The sequence below is a fragment of the Rhinatrema bivittatum genome, chromosome 1 (genome assembly GCF_901001135.1).
Source record: "Rhinatrema bivittatum chromosome 1, aRhiBiv1.1, whole genome shotgun sequence".
In the NCBI taxonomy this organism is placed as follows: Eukaryota; Metazoa; Chordata; class Amphibia; order Gymnophiona; family Rhinatrematidae; genus Rhinatrema; species Rhinatrema bivittatum.
Window position 1 is genome coordinate 231327979 of NC_042615.1, and position 22631 is coordinate 231350609.

At 42.4% G+C, this 22631-nt stretch overlaps 1 protein-coding gene across 7 annotated transcripts in view; it reads left to right on the forward strand.

Moving 5' to 3' along the window:
- Positions 1–22631, forward strand: part of FAM53A (family with sequence similarity 53 member A) — a 206642-nt gene that overhangs the window by 71759 nt on the left and 112252 nt on the right. For all 7 annotated transcript variants that reach the window (XM_029592634.1, XM_029592643.1, XM_029592641.1 and 4 more), the window contains one exon: positions 13211–14004. In XM_029592634.1, coding sequence (XP_029448494.1) covers positions 13211–14004 — 794 coding nt within the window. The remainder of the gene's footprint in view (positions 1–13210; positions 14005–22631) is intronic.

Genomic DNA, 22631 nt, shown 5'->3' on the forward strand with positions numbered 1-22631 from the left:
CACTCCAATTCATAGGAGTGCAGTTGGACACTATAAAAAACAGGGTTTTTCTTCCAACGGAAGAAGACTAGCCCTACAAACACTTAACCAAACAGCTGCGTACTACGGCCAAACAGGCAGCCCGCCAAATATTGTCAGTATTGGGACATATGGCAGCAGCGATTCATATGGTCCAAAACACCCGCCTTCACATCTGACAGCTCCAATGGGGTTTAAAGAGACGGTGGATGCAACATTCGCAACCATTGTCTCGAAAGATCAACTTGACTTCCAACATGATAGTAGATTTGAATTGGTGGTCAAAACCACACATACTTCAGAAGAGCACTCTTCACAGTTCCACCTCACAATATAGTACTCACAACTACTTCCCACAAGGGGTGGGGAGCACATCTTGACCTCCTATATACCTAAGGGTTGTGGACCCTTCACGAGCAGTCCTATCAGATCAACCTTCTAGAGCTCCGAGTGATATGCTATGTCCTCCACACATTCCTTGCACAACTACGAGGGAAAAGGGTCATGATATACACGGACAATCAAGTAGCCATGTTTTATATAAACAAGCAAGGTGGGTCTGGTTCATGGATACTCTGCAGGGAAGCGCTACTAATATGGGATTGGGCAACTCATCACTCAATCCATCTACAAGCCACCTACCTTCCAGGTATAGCAACACACGGGTGGACAGGCTGAGCCAAATCTTTCACCCTCACGAATGGTCTCTGGTCTAACAAGTAGCCGGCGACATTTTTATGAAGTGGGGGACACCTTCCATGGACCTCTTTGCCACAGAACACAACAGAAAGGTACCTCATTTCTGCTCACTATTTCCCAGCCATCTCCGATCGGCCCAGGACACCTTCTTGCTTCCATGGTTGGGAAGCCTAATGTATGCATTCCCTCCAATTCCGCTAATAACACGCACAATTCAAAAATGTATAGCAGAGGCAGTGGACCTAATACTCATTGCACCAGCATGGCCAAGACAACCGTGGTATGCATACCTCCTTCGTCTATCCATCGCAGCCGCCATACCCTTACCCAACAGGGAAGGTCTGCTGTCCCAGGACCAGGGAGCTCTTCTTCACCCGATGCAGGACTCACTGCACCTCACAGCATGGAGATTGAACAGGAAGTATTAAGACAGCAAAGGATATCGGAGGACACCCAGAAAGTTTTATTGGCGGCTAGGAAACCTTCTACCAGAAAATCGTACCGATTCAAATGGAAATGATATGAATCATGGTACTCCACAAAGTGTTATGATCCCTTTGCCTGTACACTGATACGTTTGCTAGATTACCTATTCTCCCTATATGTGGCGGATTAGCAACCAACTCGGTAAGAGAATATCTCGGTGCCATTGCAGCCTACCATAGGCCACTCCTTGGACACCCAATTTCTCAGCACCCTATGGTTTCTAGATTCATCATAGGCCTCCACCATCTCAGGCCCCCAGTGTCAAAACCTCCAGTAGCCTGGAACCTCAGTCTGGTCCTGGAGCAACTAATGCTCCCTCTGTTCGAACCATTAGACTCAGCTCATACAAAAACCTCACATGGAAAGTAGTGTTCCTGGTAGCAGTCACCTCAGCAGGCAGTCAGCGAACTACATGCACTGGTACATTATGAACCATATCTTCAATTCATCCACCACAAGGTAGTACTTCGGACTCACCCTTCCTTCCTTCCAAAGGTAGCCTCATCCTTTCATATCAACCAATCTATAGAACTCCCTATGTTCTTCCCAAAGCCACACCATAATGACAGGGAGAAATTGCTCCACACCCTTGATTGTAAAAGGGCACTTGCATATTATAAGACTAGAACACAGATGACTTCAAGACTATCTCAATTATTCCTCTCATTTAACCCGAATGCCCCTGGTATACCAGTAGCAAAAAGAACTATCTCTAGTTGGATAGCCCAATGCATTCAATTTTGTTACAAGAGAGAATTGTCATTGGACAATAAACCAAATGCTTATCAGCTTCGAGTGCTTTCCACTTCATTAGCACATCTGTCAGGTTCCACCTATTGACATCTGTAAAGCAGCCACATGGTCATCTTTCACATCCCATTATTGCTTGGACCAGCAATCGTCTCAAGATGCCAAGCTGGGATGTGCAGTCTTGGATACCTTGATTACATGATTATTATAGACTGTCCACACCAGAAAAGTCATGCCAAAAAAAAAAAAGTAATATGGACATCACCATACAGGTACAAATGCTGACCTAATCATTTCTAAGCATGACTGAGCTAGGAACTCCCATGACAGCATGGCTAATTCAGCCCTGCTATCGACAGCGGAAAAAGCAAGTTTACAGTAAGCAAACGGCGTTTCCGTAGATAGCAGGATGAATTAGCCATGCTGACCCGCCCACCTCCCTGGACAGCCATTTTGTTTTACTTACTGCTACAATACAGACTGAGGAGAAGCTGTCTTCCTGCGTGGGAACACATGCAGCTGCACAGAGCACAGCTCTGTATCAGCTTTGAGAAAGCTCCGCCTCCGACAGACTGACAGTACATGGCAACATGGCTAATTCATCCTGCTATCTACGGAAACACCGTTTACGGTAAGCAAACTTTTATCTCCGGGCTTCCCAAGCCTGTCCTGGTGACTTCAGAGCCAATCATGTTCAGGTTATCCACAATGAATACGCATGAAAAATTTGCAAACATTGAAGACCAGTATATACAAATAGTTGATACATATTGTAGATATCCTGAGAACCTAACTGGCTGTGGCGTTACAAGGACAGGTTTGAGAAGTCAGTGTTTTGATTTGAGAAAATAGGCATGTTACTGTTAAATATAAATAATATAATTGTATAAACATGTATGAAGACAGAGGTGGCAAGAAATCACATTTTCTTTCATTGGAGTAGAACCCATTTATTGTATCTGCTGATATTCTATGGGGACATCTTTCTTCCAGTTTTGTGATCCTGCTGCTTTCTAAATTGTTTTACATAGCCTGAAACATTCAGAATTGATGTTGGAATTTTGTCCATTATCCTAGAAGCATCTCTGGGCCTGTGCTGTTTTCTAACCGCTTTTCAAATTACAAATGTCTTGCTTAATTTCTTTCTTTTGTTAATCTCAAACTGGTTTTTACAAATGTTTGTCACCTCAGAAGTTTTTCTATCACCATTACATTTAGCTCATAAGCCTGTTATTTTGCCTTTCTGATTCACATTGAGCTAGGCCAGGGGTAGGCAACTCTGGTTCTTGAGTGCCACAAGCAGGGTTTTAGGATATCCACATGCATGAGATACATGCAGCATAAATAGTGCTTGCTAATAAATCTCATGAATATTCAGCATTGATATATTGAAAGCTTGACTGGCTTGTGGCACTTGAACCAAAGTTAACTACCCCTCAGCTAGGCCTTTGGCCCTTGCAAAGCTTTGTTTTTCCTGAATTTTTTTTTTTTTTTACTTATTTGCTTTTGCTCTTTTCTCTGGGAGATGTCTTTGAAGTAGGTCACTGACTTCAGTAGGTGTTCCTGAAACAAAATATAGTAAATGGTGGCAGATAAAGACCTAAATGGTCCATCTAGTCTGCCCAGCAAGCTTATGAATGTATTATGAGTGACATAAATGCCTTGAAAGCTCAAAAGGTCTCTGGTTGCAACATCTGCTCATGGATGTCACCTTTGGCAATTTATCTAACAAGAAAACCTTTGTACCTACTGGATAAATCCAACTTGAAGATGACCTTGGGAGCTGTGCTGAGCTCTGGTGGTGATCTGGTCTTGTCCAAGCAGTCCTCATCTGCTTTGGCATGGACATAGCTAGAGCCTGGATTGACCTGAAGGGCTTATTGTACAAGTTATAGCAGAACACACACTCCCAGCTGATTTCTTTGAGATCTTGATATTTGGCAGTGCACAGTTTCAAAGATCAAACATGGTGACAAACCACCTGAAGCAACCGTGCACTGATGTGTTCAGCCTTCCATGTTTGGCTCAAGTTGCTGCAGACTCCCAAGTATCAAAGAGCACCTTGGCTCCTATTGCATTAATCTGAGGCAGATGCCTTTTTTTTCCTCACAGGCACAAGCTGACTTGGAGTGCAGTGGATACATAGCAACTGCTCTTAACACATTTGGAACCTTGGTTGTAGCAATGATGAGTACCAATACTGGGTACGACAATGCACAGGAGCGTTGCTCCTGTGCATTGTCGGGTCTGGTCTTGGATGCTGGCATATTTGTGGGAAAAGTTGTTTGTGTCCATTTTGTACAGATTTACATGCCAACCTAGATAGAATTCCTGGCTGTCCTGAGTCAGCTTCTCTTTGCTCCGCTCCCCCTAAGATTGTCAATCAAGAAGTAGCTTCTGGTTCAGCTAAATACTCTTTTGTAATTTGCATATTGGGCAATCATTTGAGGTTAGTGGCTTGATCTGAATCACAAAGGCTGTCTAGAAGTTTCCGTTTATGAAATCAAAAGCCTTGTTCAAAATCTCTTACCCTTTTTTAGATTTATATATCCGACAAACCCAGGGTACTACGTCTAAGTTTTTGAAATATAGACTTAAGGAGTTGGTAGCAGAGCTCATTCATATTTTCTCTTAGAGGCAATAATGGTGATATCCTTGCTTCAGTTAGTAAGTCAACAGGACATACCATGTAGCTTTCACATTATGTGATTGGGCTCTTTAAAAAAAAAACAAAACAAAAAAAACCCAAACCTTAGTTCCTGCCCCATCAGGCAGTAATGAGTGGCTTGGCCTCCTTGGCTAGAGGTTTTACAAGAGTATTATGCCTTTCCCACCAAGCAGGTAACTAAGCCTGCATGATTAACTACTTGCATAGTATCAGGCCAATGCGATATCTGTGCGTGTTAAAGGGGCACTCAAGATTGAGCACCTGCTCTCAATGTATGCCAGCCACTTCTCCTGGGTGCCTGATTTTATATTTAAATGGGCTGCCATGGTAAAAAGGAGGCAATAGGGATCATTTTGTGTTCCTAGTGCCTCCTCAGCATCAGGCGTCAAGGATAGGTGATTGTCAGCAGGTAAGGAAAACAGACACTCAATTTTTACGTGTGCCCGTTTTGCTTTCCTGTGCACAGCCATGGGTTAGGAAAATGGATGCTTGTTAACTGAGCGTTTTGTTTTCCTAACCTGACGGCTGGCACACTTTATTTTTTTATGGTTCTCCCTTTTCGGTTCCTCAGACTTAATATCGCCACAATATTAAGTCAGAGGAACTACAGAAAAGCCATATTTTCTGCTTTTCTGTAAACTTTTGGGGCTCCTCAAAAATTAATGCTTGCTCCAGGGCAGGCGTTAATTTTTTGAGTAAAAGTGCACATTGGGCACACTTTTTGAATTGGGGATAATAGCCAATAGCCTCAACATGAATTTACACGTGATGAGCGCTATTAGCTACGTGCTCAGACACGTGTTTTGGATGTGCTAACCCCCGTTTTTTGCATCAGGAGTTATGGATGCATGTTCAAAGTGTGCATCCAAGTTCATGTTCAGCCGTGTGCTGGCCGCAGCGCATGGTATTGCAACAGCCTGTAAGTGGGCTGAAGTGCAAACCTTTGCTTAATCATGTGGGTTAAACAGGAAGAATCTCATTTGTTTTTATAATCCGCTTCTTCCTTAAACAATTTGTCCAGAGCGGGATAACACAATTTACATTCATAAAATACCACAAGCTGTAAAAACAAAACATAATCTTAAAATGTGTCTCAGAAAATTCAAACTGGGCTAATACGATCAACTTGTCTTTCCATTAAAATACTCATGTATAAGCCTCTCCAAATAACATTGCCTTTACCTATTTTCTGAAACTCTTAGCTCTTGTATCTTTCACTGGTAGCCCATTCAATGCAGAAATCACTGACCTTGTTTGCTCGTATCTATATCTGAGGGGGTCTGCGGCAGATGTGTACCGTCTGAATATAAAGGCTTTGCACGGATGTACCAACCAACTATTCCTCATTACACGAGGCTGTTCACTATTAAGATTAAAAGTTATCACTAATAATCTGAATATTGCTCTTCATTTTACCGGTAGCCAATGTAGCTCCCTAAGTGCAGGAGTAATGTGATCCTTGCATGAAAGGCCATTAATCAGTCTAGCAGTGGCACGTTAAACCAACTGCAGAACATGTATAAGTTTGACTAGTAGGCCCAAATATAAAGAACTGTAATCAATGTGACTCGAGACAAATGATTGTACTAACTGAGCTTGTAAAATGCCACCTTGATAAATTTGTCCCTTCATCATACATTGCAAATCCAAATACACTCCAAGGCTATCTGTTTCTGTCAGAATAGGGATAGGAGGCCTAGCAATATAAATCTGAGGAGGATCAATATCTAAGGGGTGCTTACCTATCCATAGATTTCTAGTTTTAATATTTCTGGACAAAGCAGGTGTGCCTCCAGGAGAGGTTTTGGAAACTTGGCTAGACTATAAGCACCTGGCCTCAGAAGATATACAGGATAGTTTTGCTGCTGATCTGTGTAAAAATGTATTTGGAAATTAGGGGAGAGCCTGTATGTGGAGGATCATCTTATTCCTTTGCAGACTTCTTGCCATTACTATCTAACTTCTAATCTAGGAAATCTCTTGGGAACTTCCCTTGGAAATTAAATTATTTTTTCTTCCTGAGAAGCGCTTTCTGGGTCTTGTCCAGATACCAGATCATGAAGCTTCAACACAAGCAAAAGAGCTCTCAAACATCTATTGCTGTCTAGTCAAAATTAGGGTTAGGACTTTTACTTGATCAAAAGGACATTTCCCCCTACATGGAAGTTCTTTGAAGTCTGGGTTAGCAGACTAGCTAAGAGATTCTCCTAAATGTTGGTCATGTAACCTCAGCTCTGCACTGAGGATGTTGGATATTGGATTGCACCTTTTGAAAGATACCGCAAATTGCCTTGTTTCTCCCTTTTGGAAACTTGAGTAATTCTGGAGCTAGAATGGTTGCCAGTTTGTCCACTGTTAAGTGGTTGTTTCTGTGCTATTCACATTGCAAACAATGTTGAGATTCTATATGTATGACCAGCACTGTCTAAATGTAAATAGACTCATGAAATGAGGGCATTCACGTTCATCCTCAAGTAGGTTTGCCATGTAAACATGAGCAGTAGGTGGAAAAACCCTTTGAAAGATTTCATAGTAGGTAGCATTGTAAAGCAGTTCCCCAGGTTTTTCTTTATTCTCTCTCCACTGTAAAGATCTAATTGACCAAAGCAGCTTCCCTTGAGATTGTAATATGTGGTCTGTCACCATAGTACATGTTGTAAACCTTCAGAAATCAACAGATTTTACCAGTGGGATAGTGCTTCAGGTCCTCACAAGGAATATTGGTTGTGTGCCTTGCATAGTCTACAGCGGAGAGAATCAACCAGGAATGTGGACCTTTAGCTAGAAGTAGTCAGTATTCAGACTGTGGGTGACTTTGGAAGTTACCCACCCAACTTAAATATTTTAAAAATCTCTAACCTGCACTACTCAGTTCAAGGTGGGGTTCAACAGAAACATCTATAAACAATTCAAACCTGAAAATACATATACACAGATCTTGAATAGTAAAAACACACAAACCAGTACTACAGCAATTCAATAAACTGGTGCAAAAAAAAATCAAGCATCTAATCAATGGCAAAAGTTTGTCTAAACCATGGTTTTAGTTGCGTTCTAAGTTCGAAATCATGAAGCAGTGCATAACTGCTCAGGGAGGGGTGTTCAGTAAATTGGCCTGCACTGGAAAATGTGGTCTTGAGTCTCTGAAAGGTAAGCTGACCAAATAGATGGAATATCTAGAAGTCCAGAATGTCAGGACCTTTGGGCACATGCAGGATTATAAAGCTATAGTATTGAAATATTATCCAGGGAATGGACTACAGTTAAGTAGCTTATAAATCATAGCAATTTTATTTTATTCTCCATTCTGTTGGGAGCCAGTGCAGATTGTACAAGACAGCAGTGAGAGATGCTCCTGAAAAGCCATCTGTCAAAACACAGGGTAGCTGCATTCTGCACAGCCAAGCCTTCCCCCCTAAGACCCCCCACATCTTTGGCCCAACTTCCTGAAATCCAGATAAGGGACCTGTTTAAACAACTGGGTCTTGAAACCATTCACAAATCTGCTTTCCTCTGCTAAATTCCAGTGCTATATTTATTGCAAACTCTGATTCGATTGTAAGCTCTTCTAATGCCTCTGTTCATTTATAATTTATTATAATCTGCCTGGAGACCAGTTTTGGGGGGGGAAAGGCAGAATATCAAATTTCATAAATAAGAGATGTGCCGATAGAAGAAACCCCAGTATAAAGGGAAGTATAGTAATCTAACCCAGATAAGAGCAGAGCCTGAAATACTCGGCAGAATTAATTACCATCTAGCAAGGGCTTAAGTCACTCTGAAAACAGCCTTAACTTGAGGACACATTGTCAAACCTGTGTCCAAAGTGACACCTAGGCCTCTAGGTTGATAGCGATTACATTAAAAAAAAAAAAAAAAAAAAAAAAAAAAAGCTGCTCCATAGAAGGGAAGATTTCCAAAATCATAAACTTTTATTCACAATCTGAGCCAACTTGCTACGTGAAAGCCATTGCTTTACTGCAGAAAGAGGCCATTTCAAACTTAATATTCCAAGAAGACACAACTGGGGAGAAAAACTGTATTGTCTGCCTACAGCCTATGTCCTACCCTTAGGCTGGCAAGCAGTTTACTTAATGGGATCAAAGATTAAAAGGTGTAGCTGACAAAGCAGACAACCTATGGAACCCCAATTAAGTTGAATGCAAAGTGAAAGTATTAGTTTCAATTCTAATCTGTTGCTGATTTCCAGAGATGTGGGATATTAAACTATTTTATTACTTCACGGACAATGCCATACTGTTAATAGATATGTTAAAATCTGGTCTGATTCAAATGCCACAGAACTATCCAATATAAATAGATGTCTTTGGCCACAGTCAAAAAAAAAAACCCTGTCTGAATGTGTTAAGGCAGAGAAGTAGTGTTTTGGTGCTAAGACCTTTACAGAGCCCAAACTGGAGTTCATAAAATAGAAAACTTTGTCCATGAAATCAGTTAAAGTTTTTATATAACATTTTCAATCTTAGAAAGTATGATGATGGGGTGGGCTGGTAATTTGAGAGAGTTAGATAGTGGGTCTAGAGACGCACCGACATTTGTTGGAAAATGCCCTTCCATATGTTATCACTGGGCAGATATCTTCACAAAGTAATATGGGTAGCCAAGACAGATGCTTCTGCCCGCGCCCATCCCTTTACAATGGAATAAATACACACGCAACAAAGTTGTGGATCAAACAGGCCGCAGCTTTTATTACCAACACCCAAGAGCCCAAGCCAGATCACCATAACACTAAGTTTCCCCCACCACCACCCATCCGCCACTGACCAGCAAGACAGGCACTCGCAGGCTCTTCCAGCCTGTATGAAATGACGACATTGAAGCGCATCCCACGACGCCTGCTACCCACCCAGCAAGGAGTCTTACCAGCAACAACTGCACCCAGGATTGGATAAGTTCTTGGAGGAGAAGTCCATTACCTGCTATTAAGTTCACTTAGAGAATAGCCACTGCCATTAGCAATGGTTACATGGAATAGACTTAGTTTTTGGGTTCTTGCCAGGTTCTTTTGGCCTGGATTGGCCACTGTTGGAAACAGGATGCTGGGCTTGATGGACCCTTGGTCTGACCTAGTATGGCAACTTCTTATGTTCTGCTAGGAATCCCTGACATGACCCCTGTCAAGTCAGACAACTTTTAACCAAGGCTTTACCCCCCAATCGGCTTGGGTCACCCCCCTCTTTTGTAGCTGTGACAAACAAAATCCCCCCCCCCCATCCACCCCCCGGAACAATGACAACCACCAATAAGGGCGGGGTGGGGGTTGCAGCGTCAAGGCCAGCAGCAGGCAAGTGAAGCTTGCCCCGCAGCGGGCAGAGGAGACCACCCTGACTCTCCCACGCCCATCTACCCCAGGCACGAGGGAACTAATCAGTTCCCCAGCAGCAGGTGGTTTGAAATCAAACCACCAATGCCCCCCCCCCCCCGACTTATAGGCTGAACGGAGCCAACAGCCACAGGCCGCAACAGCTTCCCTCCCCGCCGAGCCTGGCACCAAATCACAACGGCCAGGCAGGTACGGAACCTGCCTGGCCTTATATTCCTTCTGAATCACTGAATAAATGTTCAGGAACAAGGGATTCAAGGATGTTAGTCTGAACAATTTCTCGTTTAGAGACCAGAGTAAATCGGTCCCACCTACTCTTGACACCCTCCAGCAGATATCTCTCACCAAGCACATACATATTGTGCGCACAACTCATCTGCATAAAAAGGGGCCTTGATGGAAACGTTCTGGGGCTAAAACGTTAGCCGGTGAGTGCACACATTGAACGCTTTCCGGCTGGTCACGCACAACAAGTCTGGCTGGAAAAATCACTGTCCCAGTTTAATTTGGGTAAAGTAAGTTTATCCATAAATATATATATATTCAGCAGTAGACTTATCCTGCTGAAGATCCTGGAAGTTCCATACATAACTTTTCCTGGATACATTTGCTGCTTGCAGGCATTGATTTTTGACCTAATTTATTCCCTGGAAAGAGCCAGGTTTCTCAGTTTCAGAAACTTTGGTACTATTTCCTAATCAGATCAGGTGGTTTATTTGTTGCAAGCTATTGATCAAGTTGTCGTCAAAGCTCTTGACCACCAACCTAAAGCTGAAATGCCATTTTCTATCTGTTTACATTTCTCAAAGGATTGGAATTGGTCTTGTAAGTTCAAGAAGTATGAAACATTTTTTGGGTAAGGGAACAGTCTTCAGAGCCTTTTTTCTGGGCAAGTAATTATACCAGGTAAAGTGGCTGTGTGACAGTTGCTCTCCCTCAGTCTGGCTAAGTGGGGCATGTACTTTGAGCTGATTTGAAAGGAGGCACTCATGGATGCAGATGGTCAGGGCAGGGGTTGAAAAACCATGTATAAATTGTGACTTTCAAATCTCTGCTTTCCAGCAGCAAAAAAGGTGCCAAGTCCATGGGCCCTCTGCACCCGTGGATAATTTTCAGAGGGAAAGTATGCACATAACTTTCCCTCTGAATTAGATTTTAGGTCTCCAGTCACAAGACCCGCAAACTTTGCACCTAGATAGGATGTTTGAAAATTATCCCGCTGTGTGCCAAGGAAGCATTAGTTGGTCTTCAGCTTTGAAATTCTGATTTGGTGTCAAGTTAAGCAGCCAATGGATCATTAGCGTGAGTTACTTTCATAGTGGCCACTAACATGTCACTCACTTTAACAGGCACATCAAAATAGCTTGAAAAATATGTTTTAACCATTTTAAACAAAATACCACTTAGGTCGCAAAAGCTTTAGTTGAGTTCATGAGTGCTTCACATAGGATTGCCAACTGGCTCCAGATTTTTTTTTTTAAGGACAGCTTGATCAAGCCCTGGTTTTACTCCCCTACATACAAGTACTTTTGATTTTTTTTTTTTTTTTTTTTAGGGAATGGGAATACAATAGGGAAATCAGAATAAGTCCCAGTATGCAATGTGGTAAAACCAGGACTGGATTAGCCTGTTCTGAAAGTCTGGAGCCAGTTGACAGCCATGGCTTCCCATATTTGTCTTCAGGTAGCAGCAATAGGGAAGCCAGCTTGGGGGAGGGGTGTATGTACTTACAGGCCCTACAGTGGCCCCACCTTCTAGTTTCCTTGGTAACAGGAAGTCCATGGAAGCTGGGGCACTGCAGAGCCTGTGAGCACATTTTGACTTGCAGGCCCTTTGCTGACTCTCATTACTGATGCTGCCTACAGATCACTATAGTTGCTGGGACCAGTTACGGAGTGAGCGAAGGGTTGAGTGGTAGATAGGGGACAGCTGGGCCGAGTGGTGTAGAGAGGAGATGAGGAGGGTGTATCCATAAACTGAAGCAGATTTCCACTGCTCCACCTTCTTGCCATGCCACTGACACTGCCTGAAAGAAAAATGTTGCCATTCACTCCAGCCAAAGGGTTGTCTGGGGAGGCTTGAAGGGAGGGTTCAGCTGGGCAGGGATCAGCTTTGGGAGGATGATGGGGGCTGAAAGATGAGCTGGGTTGGGAGGGGGGGGGGGGGGGGGCTGTGAGAAGGGATGGAATGAGGCCGAGGGGTGAAAGGGAGAGGAGATGGGTGGTACAAGGTTTGGGAAGGTGGGGGGGGGGGGGGGTGGCCTTGGATGAGGGTGTGACGTGATGGTATAGAGGAGTAGGTGAGGAATGGAGATCAAAGGATCAGCTGGGGGTTGAGAAGAGATGAGCTTTGGGGGATGGAAAGAGAAGGAGTTGAGGGAAGGCAATTGGAGTGTGTGTGGAGAGGGGAACCGGAGACTGAGGTATAATATTTAGTCATTTTCTGGAGTTGTGTGAATTTAAGTATTAAAATGGGGTCACCATGCCTCATTTGGGAAGCTCTGACTTAGTATGTCCATGAGTGTAGTTCTTACTGTTCACAAGAAGAGGGCTGTACATAATTAGCTCCTGTATGTCATACTAGTAATATACTAACTCCTGTTGCTCATGGTTAGTGAGAAAAGAACTTCTAAAGTGCAATATGCACACAAGCATAATAGCGTGTGCATGGCATAATAAGTAAGTTTGACATTATAGTGTCAATGTATAGCTATACAATCCTGTATGGGGGTTTGAATGTTCTTGCCTTAAAGTTCACATCTGAAGTTTGAACACAGGAGCATTAATTGACTTGCTCCATTAGTTGAGTGAAAGATGAGGGTCTCCCAGTTCAGAGTTTTGCTCATCTTGTTACACTCTGCCAGCCTTCATGCTAGATCTATCCTGTGCAGAAATCTCCTACAAAGAGTTTTAATATCTGGTCCAGTGGTTCTTGGGACCCACCCAGCTAGTCTGAATTTCAGGGTATCCACAATGAATAGACACAAGATTTAGATGCACTGCTTCCATGTATGCAAGTCTTTCGTGCCTATTCGTTATGAATATTCTTAAAACCGGACTGGCTGGGTTGAACCGCTGCTCTAGTCTGTGCTGTGTGTGAAATGAGCTTTTCTTCAGAATTCAGTTTTTTCTTCTGTACATTGTTTCACATACTGTTGATAAGACATTTCACTGCTTACCTTTGCAAAAGTCTAGATTAATTGACCTAAGTATTCTTTCTTTTTACCTCATGTTTCTTCATAGAAGACAGCCCGTGGAAAGACATAAACAGAAGCTGCCCAATCAGGGCTCAAGCAAACAAGAACTCTGCGTTTACTTTCCCGGCATGCCTTTTTAGCGCAAGCAGCGCGAGTCTGCAATGGCAGAAGGAGTCGCCAAGCACGTCTATGGTGTCGGGCTGGATCAGCGAACTAAACTTTGAGAACCCAGGGCAGCCACTGGCACCACCTACCAAACGGCACTGCAGGTCCCTCTCTGAGCCTGATGAGCTGGCTCGCTGTCGCTCGCCATGGAAACCTGGCAGTTCCAAAGTCTGGACGCCAGTGTCCAAGAGACGATGCAACAGTGGTGGCAGTGCCACACTACAGCGCTGCAACAGCCATGGGAGTGCCACACTCCAGAGAAGCACAAGTATCAGCCTTCCACAGAGTATGCTGTCTTTAAACAATAACATATTTACTATCGCTAGCCTGAACACATCGCCTGTTCCCAGACCTTCATCTGCCAGCAGTGGTTTTGTGGACAGCAGCGAGGGCAGCACAAACTCGAGCATCAATTGGAATTGCAGTGGACCTTGTGATTTTAACCCACGGCGGCGTCTCTCTCTCTCACAGGAGCACATTACTGAGGCAGGGAACCTCTTGCCTTCAGCTAACAGCACTCCCACCTCCACACCGGAGCTGAGCCGGCGGCAGGGCCTACTGAGATGCCGCTCCCAGCCCTGTGTGCTGAATGAGAGGAAAAGCCGGCTAAAGCGCAGACGGGAGGAAGATGTGCGGTGGAATCGGCCATCCTTAGACTTTTTAAAAATGACACGGGTAAGGCTTTGCTAGCTTTGACAGACCAACTTTTTTGCATTAGAGCCAACTCTTAACTTGCAGTGGTCTAAGAGCAGTCTTGGTCAAAGCATGCTTATGTATCAAAGGCAGATTTCCTTCCAGAGAAGTTGGTGTAGCTCAGTTCCAGCACATAGCTTGACTGCTATAGTTATCCACTTCCTGCCTTGTTGAGGTTTGTTTTGCCACTGTTTTATATGGTGCTGGCATTCCTTTTCTTAAAGGTTAGATGGGCAATTCAGTACTTTTTTTAAGAGGAATTGACTCTGAAATTTATAAGTGCTTATTTACATAATTAATAAATTTATTGCACAGTGTTGGAATATAAAACACAAGTAGTTAGCTTCAGAATATCTTGTCTCTATTTTGTTCTGTTTGCTTTAATCTTATTCCTGCTTCTCCTTTTTGTCCTAGTGTTCCTGATGTTTTCACTTGTTTTGGTACAAACATACAGTTCATGGCCTCATCCCATTTTTTAAAGACTTTCCTTTTCAGTCTCTTGATGTTAATGCTATATTTGTTTTGTATTTTTACGATGCTTATGGGATTCTGACCCGTGATAACACAACAGTGCTTCACTTTTCTTCATGATAGTGGTTAAAGTGAAGGTGCTTTTAAGAAAAATGTAAATGCTGATCTGAAAGGGAAAATTTTGAATAAATGTAAAACTAATTTGGCAGTTAATGCAACAGCAGGGGGAAAATTTGTTTGAAAAGTTTCATATTTGTATTGTATGATCTCTGTGGCCAAGAGATGGCTGTTTCATATTTGTTTATTTACCAGTTTAATGCAGGGGTTAGCATCCTCTGATTGCATGGTTACTAGTATGCTATACAAAGAAAGGAAGGAATCGGAAGGTGCAATTGCAATATCTTGGGGGTATATAATCAAAAGGTTTATTCTGTCTACCCATGCTCTTAAGACCATAAGAGGCCATGCTTGGTCAGACCAGTGGTTCAACAGGTCCAATATCCTGTCTGACAGTGGCCAGTCCAAGCTACCTGGCATATCCCAATATGAAAGTCTTTCATGTTACAATCAAGAATTACAAAACAGTGTCTGGCTAATAATTTATAGTCCTGGCCTCCAGAAAATTTATTCAAACTTTTTTCTACTGTTATACCGCAAGCCTTAATCACATTTTTCTGGCAACAGGTTCTGTATCTTATTGTGAATTGAGCAAAGGTATTAAATTTTCAGTCGATAAGCGGGGCTGAATTAGTCATGACGTGGATTTTGTCATCCAGTGGCATGAAACAGACCCCTGTCTCCAAGCTAGTAGAGATTTTGTTCTATTGAGCATGTGCAGGAATTCCAACTTGTCATTGCTTTGTGAATCCACTCAGTCTTCTTTTTTTTTTTTTTTTTGTCCAAACAATAGCAAGGACATGTACCTCTCATTTTTTTTCAAATTTTCAGTAGACCCAAAGCAGCACTTTTCAATGCTACCTAAAAGATTTTTTCTCACAAATCAGGAAAGAAGGCCATATTAAGTAGTTTTAAGGGCTGTATTTGCAGCAGAAAAATGCCCATGATAGATGGACATTAGTTTTGTTAAATCTCTGTTCTGACCATGACCAGGCTAATTGTTATAACTATCCGCATAACAGAAAGCAAGGGACTAAAAAATGGAGGAACTACGAAGGCTTTAGAGAAGCTGTAATCTATCCTCACTAGGAAGGGAGTTGAGCAGGAGCTCCTCAAAAATATCTCTACTGTTGGTAGAATAGACTGAATCCTCTGGGTCGAGTAGACAGTTGACATGTGCCCAAAAGAGATGTCTGTGGAACACTTGGAGCACTCTATATTAAAGAACAGACAATATAGTGCATTGTCGCTGTCAATGTGGCGTTCCATCAACACACAGAGCTGCATTAGTACAATTTGATGTATGGAGTGCCAATGGCACACATCTACACATCATTCCTAGATGCCTTTGCATCGGGCTGCATCTCTCCCTGTGCAACAATACATGGGTTACATGAATCGGTTTATGGGATCAGAGGAAAATAGTTACCTCTCTCCATCAGTCACCAGAACAGTCTTGCCAAGAAAATTACTAGGCCAAGGACGGTGTCTAGACACACCAGATCCTATGTGCTTTCTAATGCTCTAATTTTCAGCTGACCTCAGTCTCAAATTTTAGAGTCCGGAAGGTATTTTGGTCTTAGAAGATGTTCAGTCACCCACACCAGGATCAGGGCACATCAGCCATTTGACCAAGTAGTGGACTTAATGAAGGATTTCTTTACCTTTTTGGTGGCTAAGGAAAGAGGGTACCATCCAACCTCACCATTCTAGGATTTCAACTTTACTGTCACAAGAGGGAGTCTGTGTTCAGTTCACATTTACCATATTTGCTATCAGAACCCCCACAAGGAAGTTCTAGCCCATGACCTCTTAGTGCACTCTAGCCTCTCAGAGGTGCACCAAGCCTCTCAGAGGCAACTGAGGACCCTGCTTCAATCTCCATCTTTATCATTGGAGTCCTAGATTAGTGTTCCCTCACCTCGGGGTTCTGGAGAGGGGATGGATGGTATCTCCAAACCCTCTTCAAACTTCCAGAACATGTGGCTCCTATGGAAGATATTTCCTATTTACAATTTTTAGACAAGTTGGGAAAAGCTCTCGCACTAATTTGCTCAAATGTTGAATCTCCCCCAAATTCTGGAAATGCCAGCAGAGCCAGCAATTCTTCCAATCCATCAAATCCTGTAAGAATTACAAATTAGAATGTGAGAAAATCGTTATCTGCATTCCACTATGAAGGAAACTAGACCTTAAGTACAGGTTACAAAAATCTCCAGGTTTTGGCACACTGCAGCTACACCAATCTGTAGTGGTAGAATTTGCTCTAAAGAAATTAAAGAAAAAATATATTCACTGTGCCAGGGAAGGATTCCTGGCTCCTAGACAACTTTTGAAAAATGTTTTAAAGCTCCATACTAACTGTAAGGATTTCTAACTAATTCTGCATGGTCCAATTCTAGACTGAATGCCTTTCTTCGGGCCAGAGATACTGTTAGTGCATGCTCTCAGCCACTTTTAGATGCTGAAGAAAGTATATGCCATCTGATTCATTCTTCTGAGGTATTCCATACTCCTCCTTAGCCTCCATTGGAGCTGGTAGCCTTTGAGGTGTTTAGAGTTGGTGAGTGTGTCCTGCTTTGGTGACCATTTCTCCATAGAAAAGCTCAGGGAAACAGTGGCACGAATTAAGATGATACTATTCCTTAAAGGCCATTCTTCCAGATACTCCATCTGGCAATTCCACTATTACCGGATTCTGCCTCTACTTCTGCAGCATCAGAAAACTCGTCTCATCCCTAACAATGTGAACGCCATCAGCAAAAATTAACAAGTCCAGCCTAAATCTGTACAAAGTTTTAAAATCTCCTTTCAAACCAAAACACATCACTCCTATAGGAGGGAGAATCCAGCACTTCTGGAGGAGTGTCACAGATCACACAAGACCACTGGGTTCTCAGAATTGTGGAGTCTGGATACCGCTTGGTGGTATCCAGACTTCAATCCAGATCTATCTCACTTGACACAACTCTGCTTGGAGTTGCAGTCACTCCTTGATCAGTGGGCAGTAGAACCGGTTCCTGTCAGTCTGTATGGCTAAAGGCTCTATTCCTGCTAATTTCTCATTTCCAAGAAATCAGGTGGATTTAAGAAGCCTGAACAAGCATACTCTGGGAGAAATTAAAAACTAATTCCCTCCATACAATCCTTCCCTTCATCCAGAATGGGGAGTGGATGTTTGCTTTGGATTTAAAGGCTGCATATGCTCATATTCCCACTCATAAGAACATAAGATACGCCATACTGGGTCAGACCAACGGTCCATCAGGCCCGGTATCCTGTCTCCAACAGAGGCCAATCCAGATCTCTCCTGCTAATGTTAGCTGCACTTTATAGTGGACTTTTCCCACTACTAATTCACTACTAATTCAAATTCCCTCTCCAACTCCACACCTCTACCAGACCAGTGAGACAAGCCTACAAAAACAACCTTCAAATCCCACCGATGAAGTCAGCATTAAGTAAAAGAGCTTTCTCCACAGCTGGTCCTAAAATCTGGAACACTCTCCCGTCAGATCTCAGATCAGTGCAATGCTCCACTACATTTAAAAAACAACTCAAGACTTGGTTATTCAACCAAGCTTTCCCATAACATCAACTTGCGGAATATCCCTGCCAATGATCCTCTCCGTGGTAACACACTAGAGAACTATATAGACCTTCTCTAGAAATCACATATTCTTTGGCAGTCTAATATCTAATAACATTATACTACCACCTGTTTATCTAGACTACATTAGGCACGTACCTTTTAATTATGTTATTAACCCCATATATCTTAATCCAAGTTAATTCGACCTGTTCATTGTAAGACATTTACTTGTCATTGTTATTGTTTAGAATGTAAACCGAATTGATCAATAATTCTGTTATTGGAGAGTCGGTATAGAAAAATGCTAAATAAATAAATAAATACTAATAAATACAAAGTGCACCCCCTTTGGCCCATCAGCATTGAGGGCCTTCATGAAGTGATTAGCTGTAGTAGCAGCAAATCGATGGTGACAGGTTTTCCCTTACCTGGATAACTGACTGACAAACTCCCATGAAGCTGTACCAACATTGTTGAAAACATAGATACAATTTCTGTAGTCCCTGGAATTCTTAATTTTGAGAAATCCACTCTAATTCCCACTCAGAATCAAGTCCTTGGGAGAATGGATAGATTCTCTACAGGATAGCATTCCTTCTCTTAGATTGAGCAACTACTCTCAAATCATTGGTTTGTACACACATCAGAGAGCCCGAGATGTAATGGTGGTTCTCTACCATATAGCAGCAGTGATCCATGTGGTTCCTCTAGCTCGCCTGCTTATACGACATTTACAGTGAGATCTTTCTATTTAAATAGAATGCAGCGTCTGACTACAGGTGTGCAGATTTCAGTAGAAATGAAACATGATCTATACTGGTGACTAGACCCTCCCCTTTCAAGAGGGGGCTCCATTAGTTCTCTTAACTAGGTAATGTTGGGTAGTGGATGATTCCCCAAGAGTGGGGTGCTCATACTGGCCCAAGGGGGCTTTATTCCAAAAGACAGTTTCAAATCAGTCTTAGAATTAAGTGATCAGGTACGTTCTATTAACCTTTATGCAAATGCTCAAGGGAAAGACCATCCTCAGAAAACCAGGTCGCCAGGGTCATGGACTTTGCCCAGAAACCTTAGATATGGGAAAGGGCAACCAAACATCATTCCACATTGGAGACACAACCAATATAATTCTCAAGTCAATCCATAGCCAAATAAGCTATTGAAAGATTTTTTTTGTATGTATATTTGATTTTTAAAGAAACCCAGTGTACCTTATCCCTGACAAACTCCTAATTCAGTTTGTGCTGAATGTGATATCTGGCTTTCAGTATAATCATGGGTCCAGGTTTTATAATTTGTCAGGGCACAAATCCAAATGTGAACAAACTAAAACACATCACTTAATGTCTGATTTCCCTCACTGTTGTGAATTCATTTTAATTCTATTAGACTTCAAATTTTTGTATTCCAAAATTCTATTAGAGCTGCATTTCCTATGTTCTTCTGAGGCCATCATGCCATGCTGCAAGCAGTCTACCCTCTGGGAATCTCAGCAGAGTCTCTTGCCCACATGAATGGTCTCTCCAGCAATCAACAGCCATCAAGCTGTTCATTCTATGGTGTCTTCTGGTGATAGACCTATTTGCATCGGAACAAAACTAGAAGTGTTTTGCTCCATTCTTCCCAGCAAATTCCGAACAGCTCACGATGCTTTTCTGCTTGACTGGAATGCAGACTTCATGTATGCTTTTCCACTGATATCCAGAACAGTGCAGAAAGTACTCAGGCAGGACCTTTCTGATCCATCTGTGCTTATTAACCTGAAAAGGATGCCGGTTTTATCCAAATCTACCATCTCTCAATTTGACAGCTTGGATGTTGAATGCTTAGTAATCACTGGGTTGTCATTGCCAAAGGAAGTGGAGAACATCATAGTATGAGCAAGAAAATAAACTGAGCCTATGGTTTTAACTGGAAGATTTTCCATATGGTGTCAGCAGAATTCCTTGGATCCATTCTCATGTGAATTCACGTTTGCTTAACTACATGCTTTCTCTGTTTGCTTTAGGACTGAGCACTTCAACACAGAGTACATCTAAATTTAAAAACATAGAAATGATGGCAGAAAAGGACCAAAATGGTCCATCTAGTCTGCTCAACAAGCTTATGGTAGTAACTGCTGGCCATTCAAGCCACCTTTTATAACTATCAGTTTCCCAGATTTCAAAGTCAGGGCCCTTGTTAGTTGCTGTTTGAGTCCAATTCCCCGTTTCTCTTGTCATTGAAGCAGAGAGCAATGTTGGAGTTGCATTAACAGCATTAAGGCTTCTTGTTTAAGGGTAGTAACTGCCATATCAGCAAGTTACCCCCATGCATTTTCTTCATTCCCATCCTTTAGCCTTAAGGGATCCACAGTGTTTATCCCATGCCCCTTTAAAATCTTTTACTGTTTTTATTTCTTCACTACCTTCTCTGGAAGGGCATTCACCACCCTTTCTGTGAAGAAATATTTCCTGATGTTGGTTCTGAGTTGTCCTCCCTGTAGTTTCATTTCGTGACCCCTAGTTCTGATTTTTCCAACAGAAAAGGTTTGTCAATTGTGCATCATTCAAACCTTTCAGGTATCTGAAAGGTTTGTATTATCACCCTTGTACTCCCTGTCCTCCAAGGTATACGTATTTAGGACCTTCAACCTCTCCAAGTCATTTGGAGACCTACCACCATTTTGGTCGCTCTTCTCTGGACCGCCTCCATCCTGTCTTTCTCTTGAGATACGGTCTCCAGAACTGAACAAAGTACTCCAGGTGAGGCCTCACCAAGGACCTGTACAAGGGGATTATCACCTTTTTCTTACTGGTTGTTCCTCTCAATGCAGCCCAGCATTCTTCTGGCTTTTGCTATCACCTTGTCACATTGCTTCACTGTCTTCAGATCGCTAGACACTAGCACCCCAAGGTCTCTCTTGTTCCGTGCATAACAGCCCTTCACCCCCAATCACATATAGCTCTTTTGGATTGCCACATCCCAGATGCATGACTCTGCACTTGTTGGCATTGAATCCCAGCTGCCATATCTTTGCCTACCTTTCAAGCTTCCTTAAATGACGTCTCATTCTCTCTACTCCTTCTGGCATATCTACTCTGCAGATTTTAGCATCATCTGCAAATAGACAAACTTTACCTTCTATCCCTTTTGCAGTGTCTCTCAAAGATATCTCAGCACTATAGTTGCTTACCATACTTAGATCAAGAGTAAACCTATTGCCACTCATCTGGTAGTGTACAAGTTCATGAAGTTTATGGCTCATAAAACTTCTAGTTGCAAAACAATCTGTTCATGGAATCTAAGCGTGGTCTTATAGTGCAATTCATGAAACCACTGTTCAAATCATTGGAGTCTCCATTTTAGGAAAGTGAAAAAAGCAAAGTACTGTTCCTTGTAGCAGTAACATCAGCTAGAAAGGTTGGTGAACTCAAGCTGTGGTTCGTTATTCACCCTACATGTAGTCCTGTCACAATAGGGTAATGTTCCATCCACACCCAAAATTCCTACAAAAGTAGTATTAGCTTTCCATATTAATCAAGCCATCATACTTTGTTCTTCCTGAGGCCACATGCACCTGAAGGGGAGAGAGCCTTCTGCACCTTAGATTGTAAGAGGGCACTAGCTTATTACAAAAACATTGGAGCTATTTGTCTTTCATGCCTAACCAATTAGGCATAATAGTGGCCAAATAAGCATTGTTAGTTGGCTAGCAGACTGTATTGCATATTATATCTTAGTTCATAATCTGTATGCCTACTATCAAGGTTCACAAAGTGAGAGCTGTGGCTTCTTCAGTAGCTCATTTATGAGCTGTACCTCTCGAAGACATCTGTAAAGCTGCAACTTGGTCATCAGTACACATCTTTGTCCTGTTATGTCTGGTCAATTTAACAAAGGGTGATAGTAAATCTGGACAAGTAGTTTTGTATAACCTTTTCACCCAGTAGCCCACACTCCAGGGTGGGGTCTAGGTGGCTTTTCCTGTAATCACTCTGCAGCCCTCATATTGGGATTCCCCACATGTCTTGAGTAATTCAGTCCTGCTTATCAACTGAAAAAGCAAGTTTGCTTACCATAAACAGTCTTTAGACAGCAGGATGAATTAGCCATGCTAAATACCTGCCCACCTCCCTGGAGAGTTGACTAACTAGGTTTAGCTGTTGAATAGATTGCAGGGTCTCATAAGGCATCAAAGTGGAATTCTATACATGCACAGAGCAAAAGCTCTACTAGTGTGGAGAGGGAGTGGTTTTTCCTGCTGGATGTTACCCACATGTCATGGCTAATTCATCCTGCTATCTACAGAAAAGTTTATAGCAAGCCAACTTGCTTTTTGTTTTCAATCTGCTACTTGTTTCATGGCGTGACCTCTAGTCTTAGTGCTATTTGATCGCGTAAATAACCATTCCCTGCTGACCTGTTCATACCATTTGTGATTTATAAA